This window comes from Carettochelys insculpta, chromosome 2, assembly GCF_033958435.1.
Source record: "Carettochelys insculpta isolate YL-2023 chromosome 2, ASM3395843v1, whole genome shotgun sequence".
NCBI classification, from domain to species: Eukaryota; Metazoa; Chordata; order Testudines; family Carettochelyidae; genus Carettochelys; species Carettochelys insculpta.
In genome coordinates, this window is record NC_134138.1 from 20,154,379 (window position 1) to 20,177,222 (window position 22,844).

General features: G+C 46.8%; 1 protein-coding gene across 1 annotated transcript in view; it reads left to right on the plus strand.

The window, feature by feature from the left end:
• LOC142008421 (otoconin-90-like) overlaps nt 1–22,844 on the plus strand; it is a 100,075-nt gene that overhangs the window by 62,796 nt on the left and 14,435 nt on the right. Inside the window, exons 14-19 of the mRNA XM_074985613.1 lie at nt 3,640–3,705; nt 8,347–8,406; nt 9,051–9,225; nt 16,156–16,268; nt 19,031–19,159; nt 21,094–21,135. Of these exons, the coding sequence (XP_074841714.1) occupies nt 3,640–3,705; nt 8,347–8,406; nt 9,051–9,225; nt 16,156–16,268; nt 19,031–19,159; nt 21,094–21,135 (585 nt within the window). The remainder of the gene's footprint in view (nt 1–3,639; nt 3,706–8,346; nt 8,407–9,050; nt 9,226–16,155; nt 16,269–19,030; nt 19,160–21,093; nt 21,136–22,844) is intronic.

Below are 22,844 nucleotides of genomic sequence, written 5' to 3' on the forward strand. Positions count from 1 at the left end.
TTCTCTTAAAAATGGGCAAATTGTTCCATATTTTCCATCTCTCCTTCATCAGTCTGGGTGGCTCTGGATATTGGCCAGATTCCTGCTTTCCAGCTGCCTGCCCACCATGGGTGGTGACAGGAGGGCAGTGGCCAAGGAGGGCGAGGTTGTCCAAGGCTGGTGGTAGGATGAATATGTAGCAGGTAGGACCAGCAGCTCCCCCTGCTGGTGTCAGTGTAGCTCTTGCTATGTGCCAGCGTTCCAGAGAGCAGCCCCCGCCTCACCCCGCATCTCCAACCCTGGTTTTAGCTCACGATAGCTCGGGTCGTTGGTGAGTGGGGCAAGCAGCAGGCTGCAGCTGGCTATGTGTTGCCTTTGCTACTCACTCATCAGCCCCTTGCACTTGCCATCCTTGATCTCCTCTGCCTGCGTTGGCTGTTCAACTCCCTACTCAAGCCCTGCTCCTCTTCTATCCCCCTTCTCCTGTGACATGCATTCCACTCCAGTACTGCGCAGACAGCCAGCCCCTGATCTCACCACTGAGCTTACAATAGCCTGGCCAGCACGCTCTTTCCTCTGGCTGGGCTGGCACCCAGGAAAGCCTGAGACCCTCCAGCCTGGGGCACCTGCCAGGAATTACTGCACTCGGCATGTGCTAAAATCCTCATGCGTCACTGGCACTGGGACAGTGGTGCTGACAGCCATGGGCCCAGGTACAAGGTGAGGGGGGGGCCCCGCTCCCCATCCCCAGAAGGGGAGGGACCAAGGGCAGAAGGGGAGTGGCTTAGGGCAGTCAGCTCTGCTCCCTTCCTGCCCCCGCTTCCTCAGAGCTGCGTGAGGAGTGGTGGCACAGACCTCCACGGCATTTCAAAGGGGCTTGGAGTTCCAGCCACTCCTGCTGCTACTTCAGCAGTGGCAGCCAGAGCTCTGGGCCCTTTTGAAATGCTGGGCCTGGGTGCAACTGCTCTCTTTGCATCCCTTAGATGTCTCCCATCAGTGGCCCTGCATGGAGAAGCCTCTCTGCCCCTCAGCTAAGCTCTGGACTAGCAGGTGGGGAGAGGAGAGATTTCCAGCCTGTTCCTACCCTGAATCTGTAAGGTCCACAGCAGTCCTCAGGTCAGAGGTGTGGCACCCTCTTCACCCACCCTGCCCCTGCCAGGCCTGGTCCTGCTCCTCGGTAACATGGGGCTTCTCCATCCCCTAAGCATCTTCCTCTGCTGACTGATTTCTTTTGCTGGGTTCATGGAAGTCCCTGCAGTCAGGTTCCCTTGTCCCTGGTGCACGGCTTAATCCCTTCCTGCCCACTCTGTAACTTGGGGATAAGAGGTGTGGGAGGTTAAGTTTTGCTGGTCGGCCAGCAGCAGCCTAGACATGTTAGCTGACTTTTGATACTAGGTGGGAAGAAAAGGGCCAAGCTGCTTCCAGTCACATGGGAGCAGTGGTGGGAGGGGCAGAAATGAACTGTAAAAGATCGTCCTTTCCCCCTCCTCCCCATGGCTGGAATCAGCTCCAGTCTCTTCCCTCTTGCACAGTGCTGAAAGGCTTCTGCTAGTCTCCTTCTGGTGTAAACCCTGACAGAAATCTGGGGAGGGAGCATGTGAGCCTGCATGTCCACACTATATGCTCCCCCAGGAAGATACTGTGCCAAGTACCAGGAGAGGTGGGTTCCACTTGGGAAGGGGAGGGAGTCCCAGCAGGAAGGTTGGGTCAGTCAGCCCCCCTGAAGGCATGTGTGTGTCAGCCCTTTGCATTGGAATCCTACGCCCTGAAAGATAAGAGGTTATGTAGAAAGAATCCAGTTACACAGATACATCTTTTTAACACAGATACATCAGTCAACTCAATGTTAATTTGAATGTTTGTACAACTGATTGCTGTTGACCTCACTTGAACATAAGTAATTTTACCAGCATAGGGAAATATGTTCATCTAATTAAACTTGTTAAAAAGAATTAAGTCAACTGTGAAACATGCTGGAGCAATTGCATCTTGTCTGCAAGAGTTTAAGGCTCTTGTCCTTTATAAAAGCTTTGCTTTCAGATTCAGAATCATGGATTTGGTTTGGACTTTACAAAGGGTTACTCAGCAGCTGGATACCCTTAATACACCGACAATCAATGGGATTCAGACACCAGACTTATGCTCTTGGGAAAATGATAGCCTTAAAATATTTGAGTGGTATTTTCAGAAGTGCTTAAATGACTTGGGTGCACAAGTCCCATTGAAAGTGAAGGAGCTTAGGTGCTTTTGAAAATTTTACCCCATGATCCAGACCTGCAGCTGGTGCAAAACTACAACCGAGTGATGCTGATGAATGCCATTTGAACATTTGTCGTAACAAATGTGACATAGCAAAAGGATTTTTATCATTGTAAAAGCAGGGGAGGGACCAGCCTACAAATCAACGACAGCTTTGCTGAATTGAAAGCCTGAACTAAATCAGTTTATTCAGGTGAACTATTAAATGACACTCCTGCTAATGGGTTCCCATCATTTTAGTTAGTTATTTGAATTCCTTGTTGCTATCAAGGATTCAGGGCACTACTTCTCTTTCTCTGCAAAGGTCACATTGTATGAGAAGGACTTTGCTGGTTGGAGACAAGCAGCTGGTTACGAGCAGAATGATAATCAACCTGGGTCACTGTTTACCCCAAAGACTCTCACCGGAGCTCAGAGGAATACACGGCTCTCCTGGCACATTTGGGCTATTTCTGTATGGCGATTGCTATTTTGGGATACAATGCCATGGCTTTTCCCCACACTGAAATAGCACTGCCCTTTCGTACGAGGGGTAACAGAACTTTCAGAATAGCCCTTTTTCCAAACTTCAGTGCCATTTGGATGGCACCAAGTTTGGAATGAAGAATTTCAAAATAATTTACACCTAATGCACAATATTATTAACAGAAAAGTAAATGTGGGAAGATTCTGCTTTGGTCAAAAGGAGGCAGGCAGCAATAACCCAAATGAAGAAGCAGAAACAGCAGACTGGCGTGGACAACAAAAATGAGAGGAGCAAATTTGTAAACTGTAAGATCTTTGGGGTAGTCACCTCACAAAATGGAGCCCTGACTTTGCTGTAGTCTAGGCACGGTTGTATTATAAATGATGAATAATAATAATAATAATAGGGACTTGAAAAAAACTCAATAAGTATGTGCAAATAACTGGTGTCTAGGCTACCCACTGAAGCCATCAGAAGTACAGCGAACAAGAAATCTCTCAAGTAAACCTTGCAATGAATAGCTTAGGCCATTCGTTCTCAAAAGATATATTGGCAGATTGCTAACCTTCTCGTAATACTGCTTCAAACCATGAACTGGGCATGATATCATTTGAGTTGTAGCCAGCAAGCATTGACTTGATTCCGTGAGGAAGGACGTTAGGCCTGAAGCTCAGGGAGAATTAAGAAAAGAATTCCACAGAAAGGGACATTCACGCACAGGAGACAAAGGGAAAGGAGGTTCAAATTCAGCAAGGGAGCTTCAGAGTACATTTTCCCTAGCCATGAAAATCTAACAAAGGAAGGTCCTGGGGATTTATGAACTAAATGGGACTATGGAAACAGTCAGCTTGTCATAGCTCATGTGAATACCTCCAATGTGGTACGTATATATTCCTTTTCAAAACCTTTCTTCTTGAATATGTTTGGTGAGACAGGTGGCCAAGAATCGGTGCCCTCAGCCCATCTACCAGAACTTCCACTTGCACCTGAAAGAAATCTGAGTAAGAACTTTTAAAGTTTCCTTTGTTACCAATACTTTCATGCATGAAGAGGCACCAGGGTGTAATCCTTTTGGGCAAGATATCTAAAAACAATGTTTCGGTTGCATTCATTCATTATACTGGACCTTTAGCAGGGGTTAAATAACCTCAGCACCTGAGTTAGCTCTTGTTTGCATTTGTTTTACCTTGATACAAGTCTACTGACTTTGGTGGAACTCCTCTTGATTGACAACAGTGCAAGAGGAGGATCTGGCTCCTCTATCAAATACTGCATCATTGGTGTTGCTGGAACACCAACCAACACGCACAGAGCCAAAACGAGCTCTTCTATAGCCCAGGCGTGCTCTCCTGAGTTGACTAGTAAAGAATTTGTACCACCCATGTGAGTTTATTGTGGCAAGAGTGCTGATTTCACTGAGAAATCTGAAGGAATGCCTGACATAGAGAATGCTAGTGAAAAACGGGTAGGTTTAGAAGTTGAAATACGAAAAGAACAAATTAAAATTTACTTAGAAAAATTAGATGCCTGGAAATCACCAGGGCCTGATGAAATGCATCCTAGAATCCTCAAGGAGCTGATAGAAGAGGTATCTGAGCCTTTAGCAATCATTTTTAGAAGATCATGGGAGACGGGAGAGATTCCAGAAGACTGGAAAAGGGCAAATATAGTGCCCATCTATAAAAAGGGGAACAAGAATAACCCGGGAAACTACAGGCCAGTCAGCTTAACTTCAGTGCCAGGAAAGATAATGGAGCAGAAATCATCTGCAAGCAATTGGAAGGTGGTAAGGTGATAGGGAACAGCCAGCATGGTTTTGTTAAAAACAGATCATGTCAAACCAATCTAATAGCTTTCTTTGATAGAATAATGAGTCTTGTGGATAAGGGAGAAGCGGTGGATGTGATATACCTAGACTTCAGTAAAGCATTTGACATGGTCTCACATAATATACTTATCAATAAACTACTCAAATACAAACTTAGATGGGGCTACTATAAGATGGGTGAACAACTGGCTGGATAACCATACCCAGAGAGTAGTTATTAATGGCTTTCAATCCTGCTGGAAAAGTATAACTGGTGGGGTTCCACAGGGGTCTGTTCTAGGACCGGTTCTGTTCAATATCTTCATTAACGAGTTAGATATTGACAAAGAAAGTACACTTATTAAGTTTGCAGATGATACCAAGCTGGGAGGGGTTGCAACTTCTTTGGAGGATAGGGTCATAATTCAAAAGGATCTGGATAAACTGGAGAAATGGGCTGAGGTAAACAGGATGAAGTTTAATAAAGACAAATGCAAAGTGTTCCACTTAGGAAGGAACAATCAGTGTCACACATACAGAATGGGAAAGGACTGCCTAGGAATGAGTACAGCAGAAAGGGATCTAGGGGTTATAGTGGACCACAAGTTAAATATGAATCAACAGTGTGATGCTGTTGCAAAAAAAGCAAACATGATTCTAGGATGCATAAACAGGTGTGCTGTAAACAAGACACGAGAAGTCATTCTCCCGCTCTACTCTGCACTGGTCAGGCCTCAGCTGGAGTATTGTGTCCAGTTCTGGGCACCGCAGTTCAGGAAGGATGTGGAGAAATTGGAGAGGGTCCAGAGGAGAGCAACGAGAATGATCAAAGGTCTAGAGAACATGACCTATGAAGAAAGGCTGAAAGAATTGGGCTTGTTTAGTTTAGAAAAGAGAAGATTGAGGGGGGACATGATAGCAGTTTTCAGGTATCTAAAAGGGTGTCATAAGGCAGAGGGAGGGAACTTGTTCTTCCTTGCCTCTGAGGATAGAACAAGAGGCAATGCACTTAAATTGCAGCAGGGGAGGTTCAGGTTGGACATGAAGGAAAAGTTCCTAACTGTCAGGGTGATCAAACACTGAAACGAATTGCCAAGGGAGGTGGTAGAATCTCCATCACTGGAGATATTTAAGAAGAGGTTAGATAGATGGCTGTCAGGGATGGTCTAGAAAGTGCTTGGTCCTGCCGTGGGGACAGGGGGCTGGACTCGATAGCCTCTCAAGGTCCCTTCCAGTCCTACTCTTCTATGATTCTATGATTCTAACTAAGAAGGAATTTACCTGTGAAGCTGTTAAATCATACCTGTCTCTCAGAAGAAAAGAGAGTTCAAAAATTGAGGTTAAGTGAACTTCTTAGTTTCAAGGTCTTAACCATATCTTAACCATTGAGCCAAAAAAACTTCCAGTGGATTTGTTTTTAAATCCCAGAGATTATAGAATGGAAGAATTTCTTGATGGTCATTTGGAGTCTGTGTAGCCAAAAGACAAGCCCACTCCTGTTTCTGGCACACACATATTCACATAAAAAATCACAACTCCAGCTGATATTTTTGGCAGTTTCTAAAGAAAGGATCAGATGAGTACAGCAAATGACACATATCTGTTCCTCTAGAGGTGTTTCTTCAGAGCTGGGTTACACCAAACACCTTAAGAGTTTTGATGGACAGGACTGGGTTCACTTGGAACCTTCCTCCACCCTAGCAAGGTGTAACATCCACATGAAAGCAATTGGCCATGCCTCTGCCCCCTTATTCCTTCCTGACAGGGTCACTAGAACAGCTTGGAAGGGACATTCTAGCCACAGGGCAACCCTCACCAGATGGTGGAAGGCTCCCAAGAAATAAGTGCAATGTATATTGAAGAGAGTAAACATATTAAACAGGAAGTAAATAAAGCATAATGGGGAGATCCAGTACTCTTGCCTGTTCATGCTAATAATATCCTTGAAGTTCCCTAGACATGTGACCAGTTAGAGCAAGAGTCACATTTACTGTCCCATTGGTATGTGAACTTTCTATGGGGCCTTCATGACTGGGACGTAAATAGCTTCTGTGAAGCAATTAGTAACTTGGCTGGCTCGGTTCAGCCCGGATGACCCACACTTGGTCCCATCACAGGTTTTATAACTACAGGAAATACAATCCCCAGACCCTTCCCCTGGGCTGAAGGACACCATTCAAAGAATAGGGAGCCTCCTGAACAATTTCCCTATCTAAATGCTGGTGCACTCACAACTCCATGAATGATCCTCAGGTTCAGAGTTAGATCTGAATGCCTCCATCATCGAAGAGGGGTTGACAGTCACAGCTGGAAGGCATCCCCTTCATGCAGGAATCAGGCTGCTTCCATCTCCCCTCAATGTTGGGGAGCAGAGGTGGAAAAGGTACCCAAAAATTACATTAGTAAAAGTACAGCTGATTTGGAGGGATGTACTTGAGTTCAAGTCACTGGTGTCCCTCTGAAAAACTGCTTGAGTAAAAGTACACACATGTATCTTGTTTGTACTCACATATCCAGAAGTAAAAACAGGGGCACTTTTACTCAAGTAACTTTTGGGGTACTATTTCTGTCTCTGCTGGGGAGCGTAGCACAGGGTGCAAATTATAACTAACTCTGAGCACCTGCCCTAGTGCTTAGAGACAGTCACAGCAGGGCAGACAGCCCCAGGCTACCAGCCAGAGCAGAACTTGCCACCTGATAGCTGATTTAGCTTGGGCTAACAGCCTGGCTGGGGCAGGAGTTTTCCCAATAAAGCTCTAAAAGCAGGGACACACCATGAACAGGGAAAGAACCAGGCTTAGGGATATTGCCTCCCAACCCGCAGATGCCAGTTCTCAGGGGAACCCTACATGCAGGCCTGGGACTTCCAAGCAGATTAAAGACAAATCCTTCTCTCTGTGGCTGCTCCAGGCTCCACCAAAATGGCTCTTCACTCCTCTCAGGGTGGGCATCAGAATTCCTCTTGGACTGGCTAGTTCTTTCCAGACTTTGACTTGTCAGCCATTTGAGTCTGCCCCCTTCCTTTCTCTCTGACACTGCCCTCCTTCTGAACAGGTGGGGCTGGTGGCCATCCAGACACACCTGCTATCCTCCAGCCAGGGCCCAGGTCACTTAAAGCAGTGTCTCTCCTCTCTCCCTCACAGCTGCCCAGCAGAGCTGATTCTGCCCTGGGCCCCCAACCTGTCAGGGACAGCTGTGCTCTCTCCCTGAGTTACAAGCACACCGAGAACCTGGAAACAGGGCAAACTTGTTGCCAATTATATTGGAATGAACGGATGCTGGGAAGAAAGTTTTCACTGCTATTGAATATGCTGTACTTCTTCTAGGCATGCCAAGGCTTCAATATCCAGGGATATCAACATAATTTTCCAATTACTGTGCCTGAAAAAGTTTAAAAGGCCTGAAAAAGAGCTATTCAACTAGCTGTAAAAAATATCGGCATGCCTCCAAACCTGTCAACAACATCTCTGACCACCGAATAACATGCCTGGTGGAAGTTTCTTAAAAACCCAGCTCCTGGAGTCAGGTGATTCTATAAGTGTCCATCATTCAAGCTGCCTATTAAAAATTTGCTTTCAGGCCGCCACCACTGCAGAGCAAAGCATGACATAAGACACCATAAAGGCTCAAAAAGAAGAGGGAAAAAATTACCAAAGATTTTTGGACACTTGACTCAATTTTTGAATGCTCAGTGTAGGCTGTGCTGTGTAGGCTGTAGCATACCTGTAGATGTATTATGCCTCCCATCGAAACCAACATACTGAAATCAATAGGAGCAACATATCCTGATACAGGGGTATACATTTTCACACTTTTTATTATGCTTTTGCTTTAGACAATGTCACATTCTTCAATGGGGTCTTTCAGAATGTGGACAGCGTTGCATTGTTTTTTGGTAAGCACAGACTCATGGTTTGGTATTTTCGGCACTAAACATAGTGTGGGTTTTGTTTATAAAAAAGAGAAGAAAAATCTCTCAAAACTGTACATTTTCCTTAAAGCTACTATCTAAGGATTGAATTGTCTGCAGGTCTTGAGGCCCCACGAGAATAGCTGCTGCCCTATGTCAATCCTTAGACCTGTGGCTCCCAGTCTGTGGGGCACATGGAGAAACATTCAGGGGGGTGGAGATGCAAAATGTACAGAGCGTGTGACAGGGCCCGGGCCAGCCACTGGTGTTGGGGAGGGCATATCACCCAGGACTGCTTTTCTTCCAGCTCTGCTTTGGCCCTGCCTCCAGCCATGGCACCGCACCTCACCTTGGCCCTGCCTTCAGTCTCAGATCCTGGCTCCAGCTCCGTATCTGGACCTACCCCCAGATGTAGCTTCCCTTTCCCCTGCCCACATCCCCCTGCCCCCACATGCCAAGGCTCAGCTCCAGCCCAGGGTAACAGGAGTACAACCCTGAAAAGCTTGTGGACCCCTGCCTTAGACTCTGAGCCTGCATTTAAATCCACACGGGGGCACCCCAGGAGCTATAGTCTAATCCAGGTCTTGTCCAGTTCTGAATACCATCCTCCTGTGTCTGTTCTCTCCTAGACTGTCTAGGTTCTCACTTCACTTGGCTACAGTCCTTGTTCACTAACTTTCCTGCCCTGCTCCATTTTGTGAACAAAATGAGGTGTGTAACAGGTCTTTGCCCCCGGGATTTTGAAGACTACGGCTGCTCTTGCCGGTTTGAGATGGAAGGGCTCCCTGTGGATGAAGCAGACAGGTAGGTTTTGTTCTGGGGATAGTTCTCCTGGAGTAATGAAGAGCAATGTTGAAATCTTGCTGTGATCGTCTAAAACTTGGCTAAACTGCTTATGGTCATAACCAGGAGACCCTTTTCTTTACATGGGTGATTGGCTCACATGGGAAAAAGCCAAAGCATCCAATCTGTGCTTACCTACAACCGCACAGGCACCCCCGAGAGGCTGTCCAACTACCAGCACAACGTAAGATATAAAACATCAGTTATCCTGCCTTCATAAGCCACCATTGCCCTTTGCTGGTACAGGTTGAAACTCTCTAGTCCAGCACCCTAGGGACCTGACCAGTGCCAAATGAGAGAATTTGCTGGACCATGGGAGGTCAATATTGCCTAGCAGCATTACCAACACTTCCGCTGCTTACTGGGCTCTCAGAAGACATTTAGGGGTAAATTACAACTAAGTAACAGCACAGAACGCTGAGGCTATGTCTACACTAGCTCCTTCTTTTTGGAAGGCGTATGGCAATGAGCGAGGTCGGAAGATGCTAATAAGGCACTGCCATGAATATGCAGAACCTCATTAGCATAATGGTGGCTGCAGCGATTTGAAAGTGCTGCTTTCAAATTGCATGCTGCCTGTGTAGACAGGGGCCTTTTGAAGAACCTGCCAGTCTTTGAAAGTCCCTTATTCCTATTTGGTTCTAGGAATAAGGGGCTTTCAAAGACTGGGGGGTCCTTTTGAAAGGCCCCCGTCTACATGGGCAGCATGTGATTCAAAAGTGGCACTTTTGAGTTGCCGCAGCTGCCATTATGCTAATGAGGCACTGCATGCTCATGGCAGTGCCTCTTTAGCATCTTCCGGCCTCGCTCATTACTATACTCCTTCGGAAAAGAAGGGGCTAATGTAGAGGTATCCTGACAGCCAGGACTGGTGGCTGTAAATAAACTTGATGGGACTACTGGAAACTTGGCCACACCCATGATAAGTGGTTGTCTGGCTAACTAAAATCATGCCCAATTAGAAATGTTGTCAGACGAGAGTTCTGGATGAGAGAGGTTCAGCCTGTACCATTCACCAATAACCACAGATACCTCACAGCACACCCCTGGACCCACAGAGAGCAGTCAGTTCCTGATAGGCTCTGGTCAGTGGGCTAGAACTATTTTAGGACTTAGTGATCTCATACACTGGATTCTCATGCATGCATCATAACCCTACAGGTGGTGCTTTTCCCTTGAGGGCCACAGCCATGGGGATTGATCATCTAAGCCTTTATTTCCCTGAGTATTCCCATCTTGGAAAACGGGGACTGCTCTACTCCTGAAATAAAAAGCAGGACTGGACCATGCATCCACACCCCTGTTCCCACTGCAAGCTTGGTCGTAAAGCTGAGCTAAACCGGCTGCAGAAGGGAACCATTCCTGGGATGCGGTGGAGACTCTCTATGTACATGCTCATTGTCATAGTACCTGACCATCTAAGCACAGGCCTAGGTTACAAACCATGGCAATACCAAAGCACAAAGCTATTCTCCTCATTGTACTGGTGGGTAACTGTGGCAAAATGGGATTGCATCATTTGCCCCAGATCACACAGGAAACCTTTAGCACAGCTGGGAACAAAACTGTACACTCCTGACTCCCAGCCCTGTGTTTTAAGTCTCTGTCCCAGCAGATGGATCCTTGCAGGTGCTTCCGTCCGGGCTTTCCCTTGTTAGAACACAATGGGTCGGTGCTGAGAGCTCCACTCCTCGTGGCTACTTGGGTGCTGAGCACTGGCAAAGAAGTGCAACACAGGCCAAGTCCCACCCAGGCGTAGGTGGGGGAAAGGGCAATTTCATTTGCAAAGTGCGTGATGCAGTCAGGGTTTAAAGAGGGTTAACGTAGACTTTATGCAAGGGGATGAATCCCCTCCCAGGCCACAACCTGTGAAGGGGGAGGAAAATGGAATTTTTCATCTCCCACTTGAGAAAAGCCACACCAAGTCTGAAATCAGGGCTCGATCCTGTTCAATGAACTCAGCTCAAATGCCTCACCAGCGGCGCTCGGCCCTCACTTCTCATTTGAATGGAAAGCTGCATAAACACAGAGCCCTGAGAGGCTGTGGGACAATCAGCCAGAGTCCTTGGCCTGAGCAAGACTCCTGACATTGCTTTTTCAAACTAATGGGTTTGAAATGGGTAAGCAGCATCTCTCCCACTAACACGAAACCTGCTGTATTGTACAGGAGACACCTGTTTGCTTTGCTGTGTGCATGTTCCAGATGCTGTTCAGATTTAGAGAACCCCTTTAAGGGACAGTGATGCTGAAAACATCCTACAAAAAACACACCACTCTGCCAGTCTTGGGGTTTATGGTTTTTAGGCCTTGAGCAGTTGCTGACGTCCATTTGCTATCTAAATTCCTCTCCTCCTGATCCTATAGATGGAGACTGGCCAGGTGAGGCAGAGAGCTCCTGTCACTTGCCCAAGGTCAAAGAGGCAATCAAGTGACATCCTTAATGGGCCCTATCTCTACTCCATGACACCAATTTTATATTTGCGTGTCTGCAATGAACTTAATGGCGTTTTGCTGGCATTAAACCAGTGTGAACAAGGAGCCTGAGATGCCCACTGGGGTGTTTAAAGCAGAAGTAGGTAAATAGTGTGGTCACTGACACTTTCCCATGAAGGATCTCAGAGCACTTTGTCTTTCAGAACTTTGTGGAGGCAGGGAACTAGCAGCATCTCCACAACCTGACTGAGCCAGTTCTGTCCCAGAGACTGAGGCCTAGATTCACAAAGGACTTAAATGCCGAAGGGATCTGTCTACCCTTACTGGAAGATTGACTCATGAAGGGTCGATATTCCAGGGTTCGATTTAGCACACCTAATGGGGACTCACAAAATAGAACCATCAGGGCTCTACAGCTGACCCTGGTACTCCTCGTTGCAGGGAGTAAGGGAGAGCCATGGGAGAGTTTCTTCCTTTGGACTCCTGCTGTGGGGACGGCCAGAAAAAATCGATCTATGATACATCGATTCCAGCTATGCAATTGTCGCAAGGGGAATTGGTTCTTTTGGCTTGACTTTTTGGCCTAGTGCAGACCTGGCCTAACTCCCCGATTTAGGTGCCTAAGTGGCCTGGACTCTGATGGGGGTGGGGCTTAGCACACCGACCCTCTCATTGGCTAGGTCAGGCTGCTCCTGCCTGTGTTGGCATTTATAAATTGCAGTGTACAGCGGGGCTGACAGACACTGCAGGCCCCAAGGCAAGGCGAGGGGTGGGGGGACCCAGGTCCATGCCCCCAGAAAGGGAGTGGCTTGTGCAGAAGGGCCACAGCCTGGGGCATTCAGCCCTCAGCACAGCTGGGCTGCAGTGCTGCCCCTCCTCGCTGGCCCTCAGAGGTGTGTACAGCAGCGCTCTGGCAGCCGCTCAAAGGGGCCCCGGGCTCAGCCACAGCTCTGGGCTCTAGTGCAACTGCCCCCTTGCACTCCCTGCCTCCCACAGCAGCAGCCTGGCAGTCTACATGCCTATCCCTGCTCGTTCATGGTGCAGGAAACCTGGGCACTAAGCTCAGACTTTGGGAGTTGCCAGGCCCACCAACAAGAGGGCAGGAAGGGGGGGCACCAACGGCTGCCACTGCCGAAGTAGTAGCAGCAGCAGTGGCTGGAGCTCTGGGCCCCTTTGAAATGCTGCAGAATGCTGGGCTGCCGCTCTGCACATAGCTCTGAGGGCTTGTGGGGAAGGCACAGGGTTGATTGCTCTAAGTTCCGCCCCTTCCGTGCTTGGCCCCACACCTTCCAAGGATGGGAGGCTGGGCACCCCGCCTATTTTGCCCCCGGGTCTGCAGCAGGCTTCAGTGCTGCTGGGAGTCACAGTGTGAGCCTGTGATGCTCGGCACTGCCGCACTTAAGTACCTTTGTGAATCTAGGCCTCAGTGTCAGGCAAAGGGTTCTTCAGGCTGCCTCTGGCGGAGAAAGGCATAAAAAACACTTCTCAATGGCCTCAGTCCAGCAAGCACTTAATATCAAGCACGCAGTTAAGTGATTTGCTGAGCCGTACCTTAGTCCTGCGTCTCAGCCACAAAACAAAACCATCCTCCACTAGCATCCTCTTCTCTGACACTAACCAGAAAACCCCTTATGTGTTGCATGTGCAGACAACCCCACTAGGAAGAGTGAAAGAAAAGACCAAAACTATTGGTGTCCCAGAAAGCACTAATGCTGCTCTAGTTTTACCCCATTTTCCATTGGTCTTTCATTGTACCAGCCTGCGCCTTTGATGGTGTCAGTCTGCAAGGCAGGACTCTGTACCCAATGTAGTGGGTTTGTTTGTACATAGGCTGCTTTCCTAACGTTGCCAAGAGCCTCCCAGGAGGATTTCCTCAGCCTGTTGCTGTAACAGGCAGTTCATCTTGGAGATCACAGGCTGTCGCTGAATATTGGAAAGTGGATACAATTTTGCTTGTCAAGCTGATTACATCAAGGGTTTCCCATGCAATGTTGTCAGACCCATATTTGGTTAATATCCCCCTGGTACAACTTCAGTGTGTCTGGTACAGTCCCAACATGGAAAGGCTCCAGCAGAGACAGCAGATGGCTACCAGGGAGTGGATACAACGGATGCTCAATGTTTTTTAGAACAGATGTTTTCTTTTGACCTCTGCGCCTTTTAGAGTTAGGCTGTAATACACAAAACACCTGTCAATTGCTCCTGTTTGGTAGAGAAGATCCTTGAGATTGGGTTCAGTCCACCCAGTGTGGACACATTTTAGTAGGAAAGCTCTGTTCAGAAGCAACCCCTGGGAGCCTCATAGCACAGGAGCATAGTTTCATTATCTGCTGGATCAGCGGACTCATCAGTGATTGACCCAGCAGGGGTCAATTTATCACGTCCAGAATAGACATGATAAATTGATCCCGAAGTGCCTTCCCATTGACTCTGGTACTTCACCAAACTGAGAAGCATAAGCAGGCAATAGTAGCCTCAGCTGTAAGCAGCCCTAAGGATGTTGACTTCAGCTATGTTATTCCCATAGCTGAAGTTGTGTAACTTAGGCTGAGGGCCCACAGTAGTGTAGACAAGCCTCAGCTAAATCTTTTGTACCAAGACAAACATTCTTTGCACAGCCACGTTAGGAGCCCTCCTCCTTGCTTTGCTGCCAAGCGCCATGATGTCATCATCAGCTGTAGATTGTCATTGCCTTCCCAGGACATCCGGGGCAATGGAACACACCCACAGTGAGGCAGATTGAAACTAACTGCTCACAGGGTACAACCATCTATGGCCATAGGCCAACAACGTGCTTCTCAGCCTATTCCACACCTGTGAAGGAGGACATGGCATTCACGTTACAGCCTTAATAATTCTTCCAAATACCCATGGCCGAAAGATCATATTACCTCCTTGTAACACACAGAGGAGCCAACACGCAGAGCAGTTTAGTGACATCAGGAGGCTGTACTAAATGACCTGCAAGGTCCCTTTCAGCCCTAGGATTCTATGATTTCCTAGTCAAACAAAGGAAATTAGACGTATCCAAACACAGGACCTGGTGCCATGTCTCAGGACAGAGGGAAAGAAGTTTGCACTTCCCTGAAAGAGCTGAGGCAGCCGGGGTTTGGTTCTAATCCCCAGCGCTGAGCTGTCGTGACCCAGCGAACATCTAGGCTATAGAATGGTCTCCAGTTGGCCCTAACATACTCTTTGGGACAGGAACTCAGGAACCAGCTCTGTGCCTGACAGAGACTCTTTGGCTGTTTCTACACATGCCACTTTCTCCGAAAGTGGCATGCTAATAAACAGCTTGAAATATGCTAATGAGGTATGTATGTAAATTCCCAGTGCCTCATTAGCATAAGGTCATGTGATTTGGAGTCTGGAAGATGCTCTTCCAGACTCCAAAACAGCATGTAGCAGCTTGGCCCCTTGGAAGAAGGCCTTCCATGTGGAAGACCCCTCCCCCCGGGGTCACGCTTCTACATGCCATTTTGGAGTTAAGTCATGTGACCTTATGCTAATGAGGCACCAGAAATTTACATATGTGTCTCATTAGCATTTTTCAGGCTGTTTATTAGGAGAAAGTGGCATGTGTAGAAACAGCCTTTGTGCCTTACCAACACAGTACAAGGGGGCTGCAGTAAGGGGCAGAGAGGCAGACGGATTCTCATGGCACCCTGCTTACTCATGTTAGTTAGCCACGAGGGGAAGAAGAACCACACATCCATCTGCTGGGGTCCAGAGGGATGAATGCTCATTACTGACAAACTCCTCAGAAAAAAGGGACCCTTCTCCTCAAGCATCCTGTACGACCACTTGCTGCCCAGCATATCACCCGCCCACAGGGGAGTCAGGAAGTGAAGTGAATATTCTGCTAGTTGTAATTTTTCTTTGTTTTTTCTTTTTCTTTGTTTCTTTGATTAGGGGCTTGGAACAGGTCCTATATGAGGAGAGACTAAAAAGACTGGGACTTTTCAGTTTAGAAAAGAGGAGGCTGAGGGGGGACATGATAGAGGTATATAAAATTATGACAGGTGTGGAGAGGGTGAATAAGAAGTTATTTACTTGTGCCCATAATACAAGACCAAGAGAACACCAAATTAAATTAATGGGTAGCAGGTTTAAAACTAATAAAAGAAAGTTCTTCTTCACTTAGTGGATAGTTAACCTGTGGAACTCCTTGCCAGAGGAGACTGCAAAGGCTAGGACTATAACAGAATTTAAGAAAGAGCTAGATAAATTCATGGATGTTAGATCCATAAAAGGCTATTAGCCAAGGGTAGAAATGGTGTCCCTGGCCTCTGATTGTCAGAGGCTGGAGATGGATGGCAGGAGACAAATCATTTGATCGTTGTCTTCGGTCCACCCCCTCTGGGGCACCTGACACTGGCCACTGTCGGCACTGGGCTGGATGGACCTTTGGTCTGACCCAGTTTGGCCATTCTTATGTTCTTATGTTTTGTTTCTAAGGTGCTGTTTCCAGCACCGCAAATGTTATGAAGAAGCTGTGGAGCTGGAGTGTTCGTGGGACCCTGCAAAGATTTCTACAGACATCAGCTGTCTGACTAAAAACATTACCTGCGGTAAGGTTAAACAGGGATTGCTGGCTGGTTCCAGGGCTTTGTACTGATCAGGAGAAAGGGCAGCTGCTATTGTATTTGTACAGAACTGAGTGCATCAGGGTCCTAGTCCATGGCAGGCTCCTCAGGGCTGTGATAATACAAATGATTTATAATAATTCCAGGTAAAGTACTGAGAGCCATGTATAGACATGCAGAAATCACTCATGACAGCTTCAGCATGGAGGTATGGACTGGATGACCCCTTGAGTTCCCTTCAGGTTCTGTCTTATGGCTGTCTGGATTATAGCTGGAACTGCGACAACAATTTGATAGGAAACTTGGTGCTAGGGGTTCCTGAGGTCAGACATGTTCTACTTGGAGGCCATTTAGCATCATTTGGTTCTGCTGTGTAAATCATAAAAGTCACTGCCTGCCCAAGAATATGGAATGACTTCGGTTTTGAAGCCCTGTTTGACTTGCTGAAAAGCTGAGCTATTGGTTTCATCGTATTTAAAGATTGTGAGGTGCTCAGCCTGAGAGTTCTGGTGGCCTGGGAGAAAGGTGTCTGTACCACATCCCCCCAAGCCCTGTCCTTTCTTGCCGCTGCTCTTCCCTTTTCTCCCATGGCACCCCAAGACCTCCAAGGGACATGGCTTCAAGGATTCCCAGGGGGCCTGGTACAGGGCAGAAGCAGGTGCAGGCAGTATGGGGGACCCTGACCTTTGCTGCCACCCCTCACCAGGCCTCCCCAGTAATCCCCAAGGCCACTTCCCCCCAGGGGATTGGGATGCAATGGGAGGAGAAGGCAGGATGATGGCAGGAAGGGATAGAGCTTGGGAGATGCAGGGTGGGTGGTAAGGACATCTCTCTCCCATGCTACCAGGACTCTCAGCATGAGCCATGGTGGCACATGAACCATGAGTTTGAGACTCCTGATCTATTCCAACTGCCTGCATAGCACAGGCCATAAATGTCCTCCTAGTGACTCCAGTGTCATGCCCAATAATTTATGGCTGCACTAAAGCATCGCTTTTAGTCATGAAGCACTTACCTCAGCCATGGTAAGTCCTGGCAATAACTATTAGTGTGTCTCAACAGTGCCAGTGTGCTGCATTGGGGCTCATCATGGTTGTTGTTTGATAAGTACTTGGTAGTCTGTCCCACAACATAAACTGGAATATACTCCTTGGGAAAGCTGGATGGAATCTCTATCCCTAGAGCTTTCTAAGTCATGACAAAGTCCTGGCTGGGATGATTTAGTTGGGGTTGATCCTGCTTTGGGCCTCCTGAGGTCCCTTCCAGCCCTAGGATTCTATGAACTCCTGAGGTCCCTTCCAGCCCTAGGATTCTATGAATGCTGTATTAAACTATCACCAAAGCAAAAGTCAGGCACCTTCTAGAGGCTTTCCAGCTTATCATCAGGCAGGACTGATCCAGGAGTCTGGAAGGTAACTTTAAAGTGGTTATTTAGACCAAGACACTGCAGAGTCAGAAGAAATAGGACATTGCGTGTGACTCTGTGTGCTGGCTCCCACTTTCCAGTTCCACAACAGAAGATTAATTTCACTTGAAGGGAGTGTTGCATAGCTCCCACTACAAACCATACCGAGCAGCGAAATAAGGCCTTCAGTCATTCAGCATCCTTGCTGCATCATTCCTTTTGCTTAACCACAAATAATTCCCTTCCATCCCTCAAGTCCCTGTCCATCTACTGCCAAACAACCAACTGCTTTCCATGTCCACCATAAATACAATACACCAGCTGATTCCAGGGCTGATTGGCATGATGTTAAAAGTGCTGATGAGCCTTGTGTGAAGTGAGCCAGGAATCCCAAACCTGATAATATTGGGGCTTCCCTGAAATTAGCAACCATGGGATATCTTTGCAAAGCATGCAGATGAGCCACAACCGCTGCACCTGTCAAGGTGTGTAGAGAAAGCGAGGCTGGGAGGTGACTTTATTAGGGGAGGTCTGGTAAAATCTGAGCAGACGTTGCCATGATGTTTACACTTCCCACCAAGTACTAGTCCCCTGTAAAGACCTGGGTCAGAGTTTGGGCTGGTTATACGAGTAGAAATGTCGAGTAGCCAGGCTTAATCCAGAGTGACTCTAGCGGTTGATTCATAATAGCGTCACTCTGGATTAAGCCTAGCTGAACACTCAGATCCCACAAGCCTTCCTAGTATCAAATCACAGCTGCTTTTGCTTTAGTGCTACCTTAAAAAAACACAAAGGCACATTTGAAGGGGGAAAGCATTTTCCTCTATCCCACTTTACTTGAAAATGCTAAAGATATTTTTCTCAAACTGGGGGAAAAAAACAGTATTGTCCTTGTTGGGAGTGTGAGAATGGTAATGAATATTCTTCTCAAAGGTGGATTTGTCACAAAGCTATCAGTGTGGGAAAACAGAAAGTTGTGATGGAAATTGTCTAGCAGCCTGTACTCTAATGCAAAGCATGTTTTGTAATAATATCCCTGCCATAAATGCAATGAGAGCTGCACCAAGAACTACAATTAGCTGGCAATGACCAGTGCTAGTACAGAAAACAACATTTACTCTAAACTTAACCCTGGATTTCCCTAGGATAATTCAATCTTACTGTTTTGTGAATGCTGAGCTTTTATTTGTTTTTTTTTATTTTGGTGCATGCAGAAATAGACCATAGGTTTATGTTCTCCAAAATGAAATGGAGCTGTCGATGGAAACCCTGAGAAGCAAAGGCAGATAGTGGAAACAGATATTTCAATGGTACTTTGTCTGGATTTTTGTTTTTACTCCAGAATCTGGGGATCCTTGTGAACAGTTTCTCTGCAGTTGCGACAAAGCTGCTATTGAGTGTTTTGTCAATTCACACATTAACTCATCTTTGAACGGCCTGGATGTCTCCTTCTGTCCAGCTCTGGTTACAGGTAATAATAAAGGGCTTGATCTACTGACCATTCAAGTCACTGGGAATCTTTCCATCAGCAGAAAGGGCACCAAACTGGATCCAAGGAGAACAGTACTGCTGCTGGTGTCTTGGTTTCTTATACCACAGATGGCATCAATGTTTGCCCTGTTCTGTTTCATGAATTGTTACCATTGACTGTGACTGAGTGAATGCTAACAACAGCAGGAGGCTGAGGATTAGTTCAGGTGATTCGATGAGACGGCCAGACCTACAGAGCAAATTTGAGTGTGAGTGGCACCAGGTTGACAGCCTTGAAGGCTGAACTCTTCTCTTTGCTCACAAGTCATGGATGAGAAGGGAGACAAGCTTCCCCACTCTGCTCCACCTATATGCCCACTTCCTGGCCTGGCCAGGGGTAGGGTAATGTCAGGATGAGAGGGGAGTTCCTTTCCATTGCCATTTATTTAATCTGTCCCTCCTAAGGCTGCCAATCTGGGATATAATTTCACTACTGGGGACACTTGTCTAGTGGGATTTGGACTGAGATCCCCAAACTCTTTTCAAATACATCACTGAACAGGTGCTGAGATGGTGGCAGCTTTGGCGCACTCCAGCCCCTGGCTGGGTTTGATCTAGCAGGGCAGCTTCTCAGTCAGGTTGAGCACATGGACGTACACCTAAATAAAGTGGCCAGGTTTCCAAAAGGGCTCAGCACCCTCTGTGTGCACATACAAGTGTCTTGGCGAGACACCAGGAACTTTATCGTACCTAGTGGTTGCTATGCCAACACTTAGCTGGCCTTTTTTATCTCTGTCAAGTACTTTACCAATACTAACTACTTTATGCTATTGGGAGAGTTACTCCTCCCAGCACCCTGCAAAGCAGGCAAGCGTCATGCCTACTCCAGGGACAGGGAAATGGAGGGTCAGTGACAGGCCCAAAAGCCAGGAAGTTGTCATCGAAGTCAGGACATTCACCTCTAATGAGACCTGAATCAGAGGGCTCCAGGATTTGATCTCAAAACAGTCCTCTCAGTAAATTCTATTCCCCAAACTCATTCAAAAGATTTTGTTTTAGAGATGCGCTGAAGCTCAGAGGTGGCTGCTAAACAGCACAGTTGTTCTGCCAAGAGCGTTGCTTAGTATTTGCGCTAGAGGCTGAGTTTCACTCTGGTTAGAGATGTCCCAGCTCGACTGGTCTTCAGAGGTTTTCAGTAATATTTGTTGTGGCACAGAGCCCTCATAAATGAGGAAATATTTTCATGTGATGGCCACTGTGATGGGGGGTCCACTCACCATGCTGGAGCCTCCTGCTGGTCATCTTGGGGAATTAGCTCTGCAGGCCAATAAGCCCACTCCCAACTGGTGCCTCTCCCACTGTTGTTTCTGCTCCTGGGACCTCATCACTCCAAGAAAGATGACATTCTCTTCATGACACAACCCTTGAGCCATGATAAAATCTGTGCTCCCTCATGGTGTTGTCCTCCAACTGTCCTGCCACCTCTTCAGTGGAGGCTGCAGCTAATTGTCTGGCTACTTCCTTAGTGGCCCCAGAACCTTCTTTGCCATTGCTTCAGCTCTCAGATCACAGCAGATGGGAAGGAGCTCTTCTCTAGCTCCCTCAGTCCTTGCTAGCTGCTCTGCTCTGTCCAGGGTGCTAGCTTTTTCCTGCTGATTACCAGACACCCAGGTCTCCCGCCTTTAGCTCCAGGGAGTAATACAGCTCTTCTTATAAGGGATTGCTGATTGGCTGTTCCTCACAGCCTATCTCCTATTGGCTGCTTCCTGCACAGCCTCCCTATGGCTTTATTAATCCCATTCATGCCAGTGTGGGTCAGACACCCCCATCACAGACATTCATTTGGTTGCCTTCCTATAATGCTGCACTGGGTGTTTCAGGCTTTGGGGGAAAAAATCCTAACAGTTTATCAGCTACAATCTTTCTTTTTCTCAGAAACAACTAGCATGAAAGGATCAACAACACATCATACAGAGGGTAAGACCTGAGAACTGTCATCCTTTGCCTTTAACTTATTCCATTTATCTTGGCTTATTGAGTGCCAAAAAGCTAGTGCACATGCAACAGAGGGAGTCTTCATAAGAACGGCCATACTGGATCAGACCAAAGGTCCACCTAGCCCAGTATCCTGTCTGCTGACAGTAGCCAGTGCCAGGTGCCCCAGAGGAGGTGAACTGAAGACAATGGTCAAGTGATTTGTCTCCTGCCATCCATCTCCTGCCTTTGACAAAAAGCTAGGCACTATACCTTACCCCTTGCTAATAGCCATCTCTGGACCTAACCTCCAAATATTTATCAAGCTCTTTTTTAAACTCTGTTAGAGTCCTGGCCTTCACAGCATCCTCTGGTAAGGAGTTCCACAGGTTGACTGTGCGCTGTGTGAAGAAAAATTTTCTTTTATTAGTTTTGAATCTGCTACCCATTAATTTCATTTGGTGTCCTCTAGTTCTTATATTATGGGAACAAGTAAATAACTTTTCTGTATTCACTTTCTCCACACCATTCATGATTTTATATACCTGTGCAGCTCTGTAACAAGATGCTCAAACACAACAGGGAATATTGCCAAATGTGCCTAAGAAGCCTAAGTCCCATTTTCAAAGGTGACTCAGGCAGGTTTCTAAGTCACTTTTGCAAATGGAACACAGACTTCTCAGTCACTGAGTCGCTCTCGGGTGGTGATTGGCTCCTTTAAGAGGGAGTGGGGTCCAGTGCCCCATATTGGGTTGCCTGGTATGCAGAATGGCTTAAGAAAAAGCACCTGGGTTTTACAGAGGGGGAAATAACAGATGAGGACAGCTGCTGAAAAGTGGAGAAAGGAAACAGTTGAAAGTGCCCCCCGCCCACCGCAAGCCAAGGAACCTGACTCAGAAAAGTTTAGGAAAGGCTGATAAGGGTGAGGAAAGTTTGGAGCCAAACAGATTGAGGAATGAGGGCTGTGTCCCATAGAAAAGTTCAGTGGAAAAGAGTTTACTTTGGGTATATTTCATATTAATAAACAGGCCCAAAGAAGGGTGCTTGTTATTGGACATAAATATCTCTGAGAAAAAAAAAACTGCAGGACAAGTTGAGGCAGGATGCTGCAGAGCCATGCTTAGCCAGTAGGGGCACTACAGGGCAGACATGCCTGTTGAGAGGCGCTTTTGAAAATGTTACCCATAATGCTGATAGTTTTAAGAGGTAGTTCTGTGCTTCCACCTGAAGAACAATAGTTCGATTAACAAAAATTAAAGACTCATTCAGAGAGTCTGAATGTTTGTATTTAATGTTCATGTACAAACACCACTGTTTTAAAAGAGGTGCGCACCCATGTTCTATAAATAGCAAGGATAAAGGATGGGATTCGGGCCATTTTCACATGCAAGCATTTCTATCCCTAACCATAGCATCTTAAGCTTAGGTTGAGCAATATACTTAAAGCAAATGTCTAATTTTAAGCATGTGCATATGTTAAAAGTAATGATGTTCTTGTGTATGTTGTGGAATTGGAGCCTTGAAGAATAATTATCATGAAAGCATTTCAGTAAATGTTTTCAAATGTTGGGCAGGACCTGGATTTTTTTTTTTCATATTGTACAGCACTGAATTCAAGGTAGTGTCAGTACTGAGCAATTATTACAAGCAATAGTTATAAGTGATAAATCAGGTTTCAGTTGCAGCAATATTGCTAATGATTGTCAAGCCTC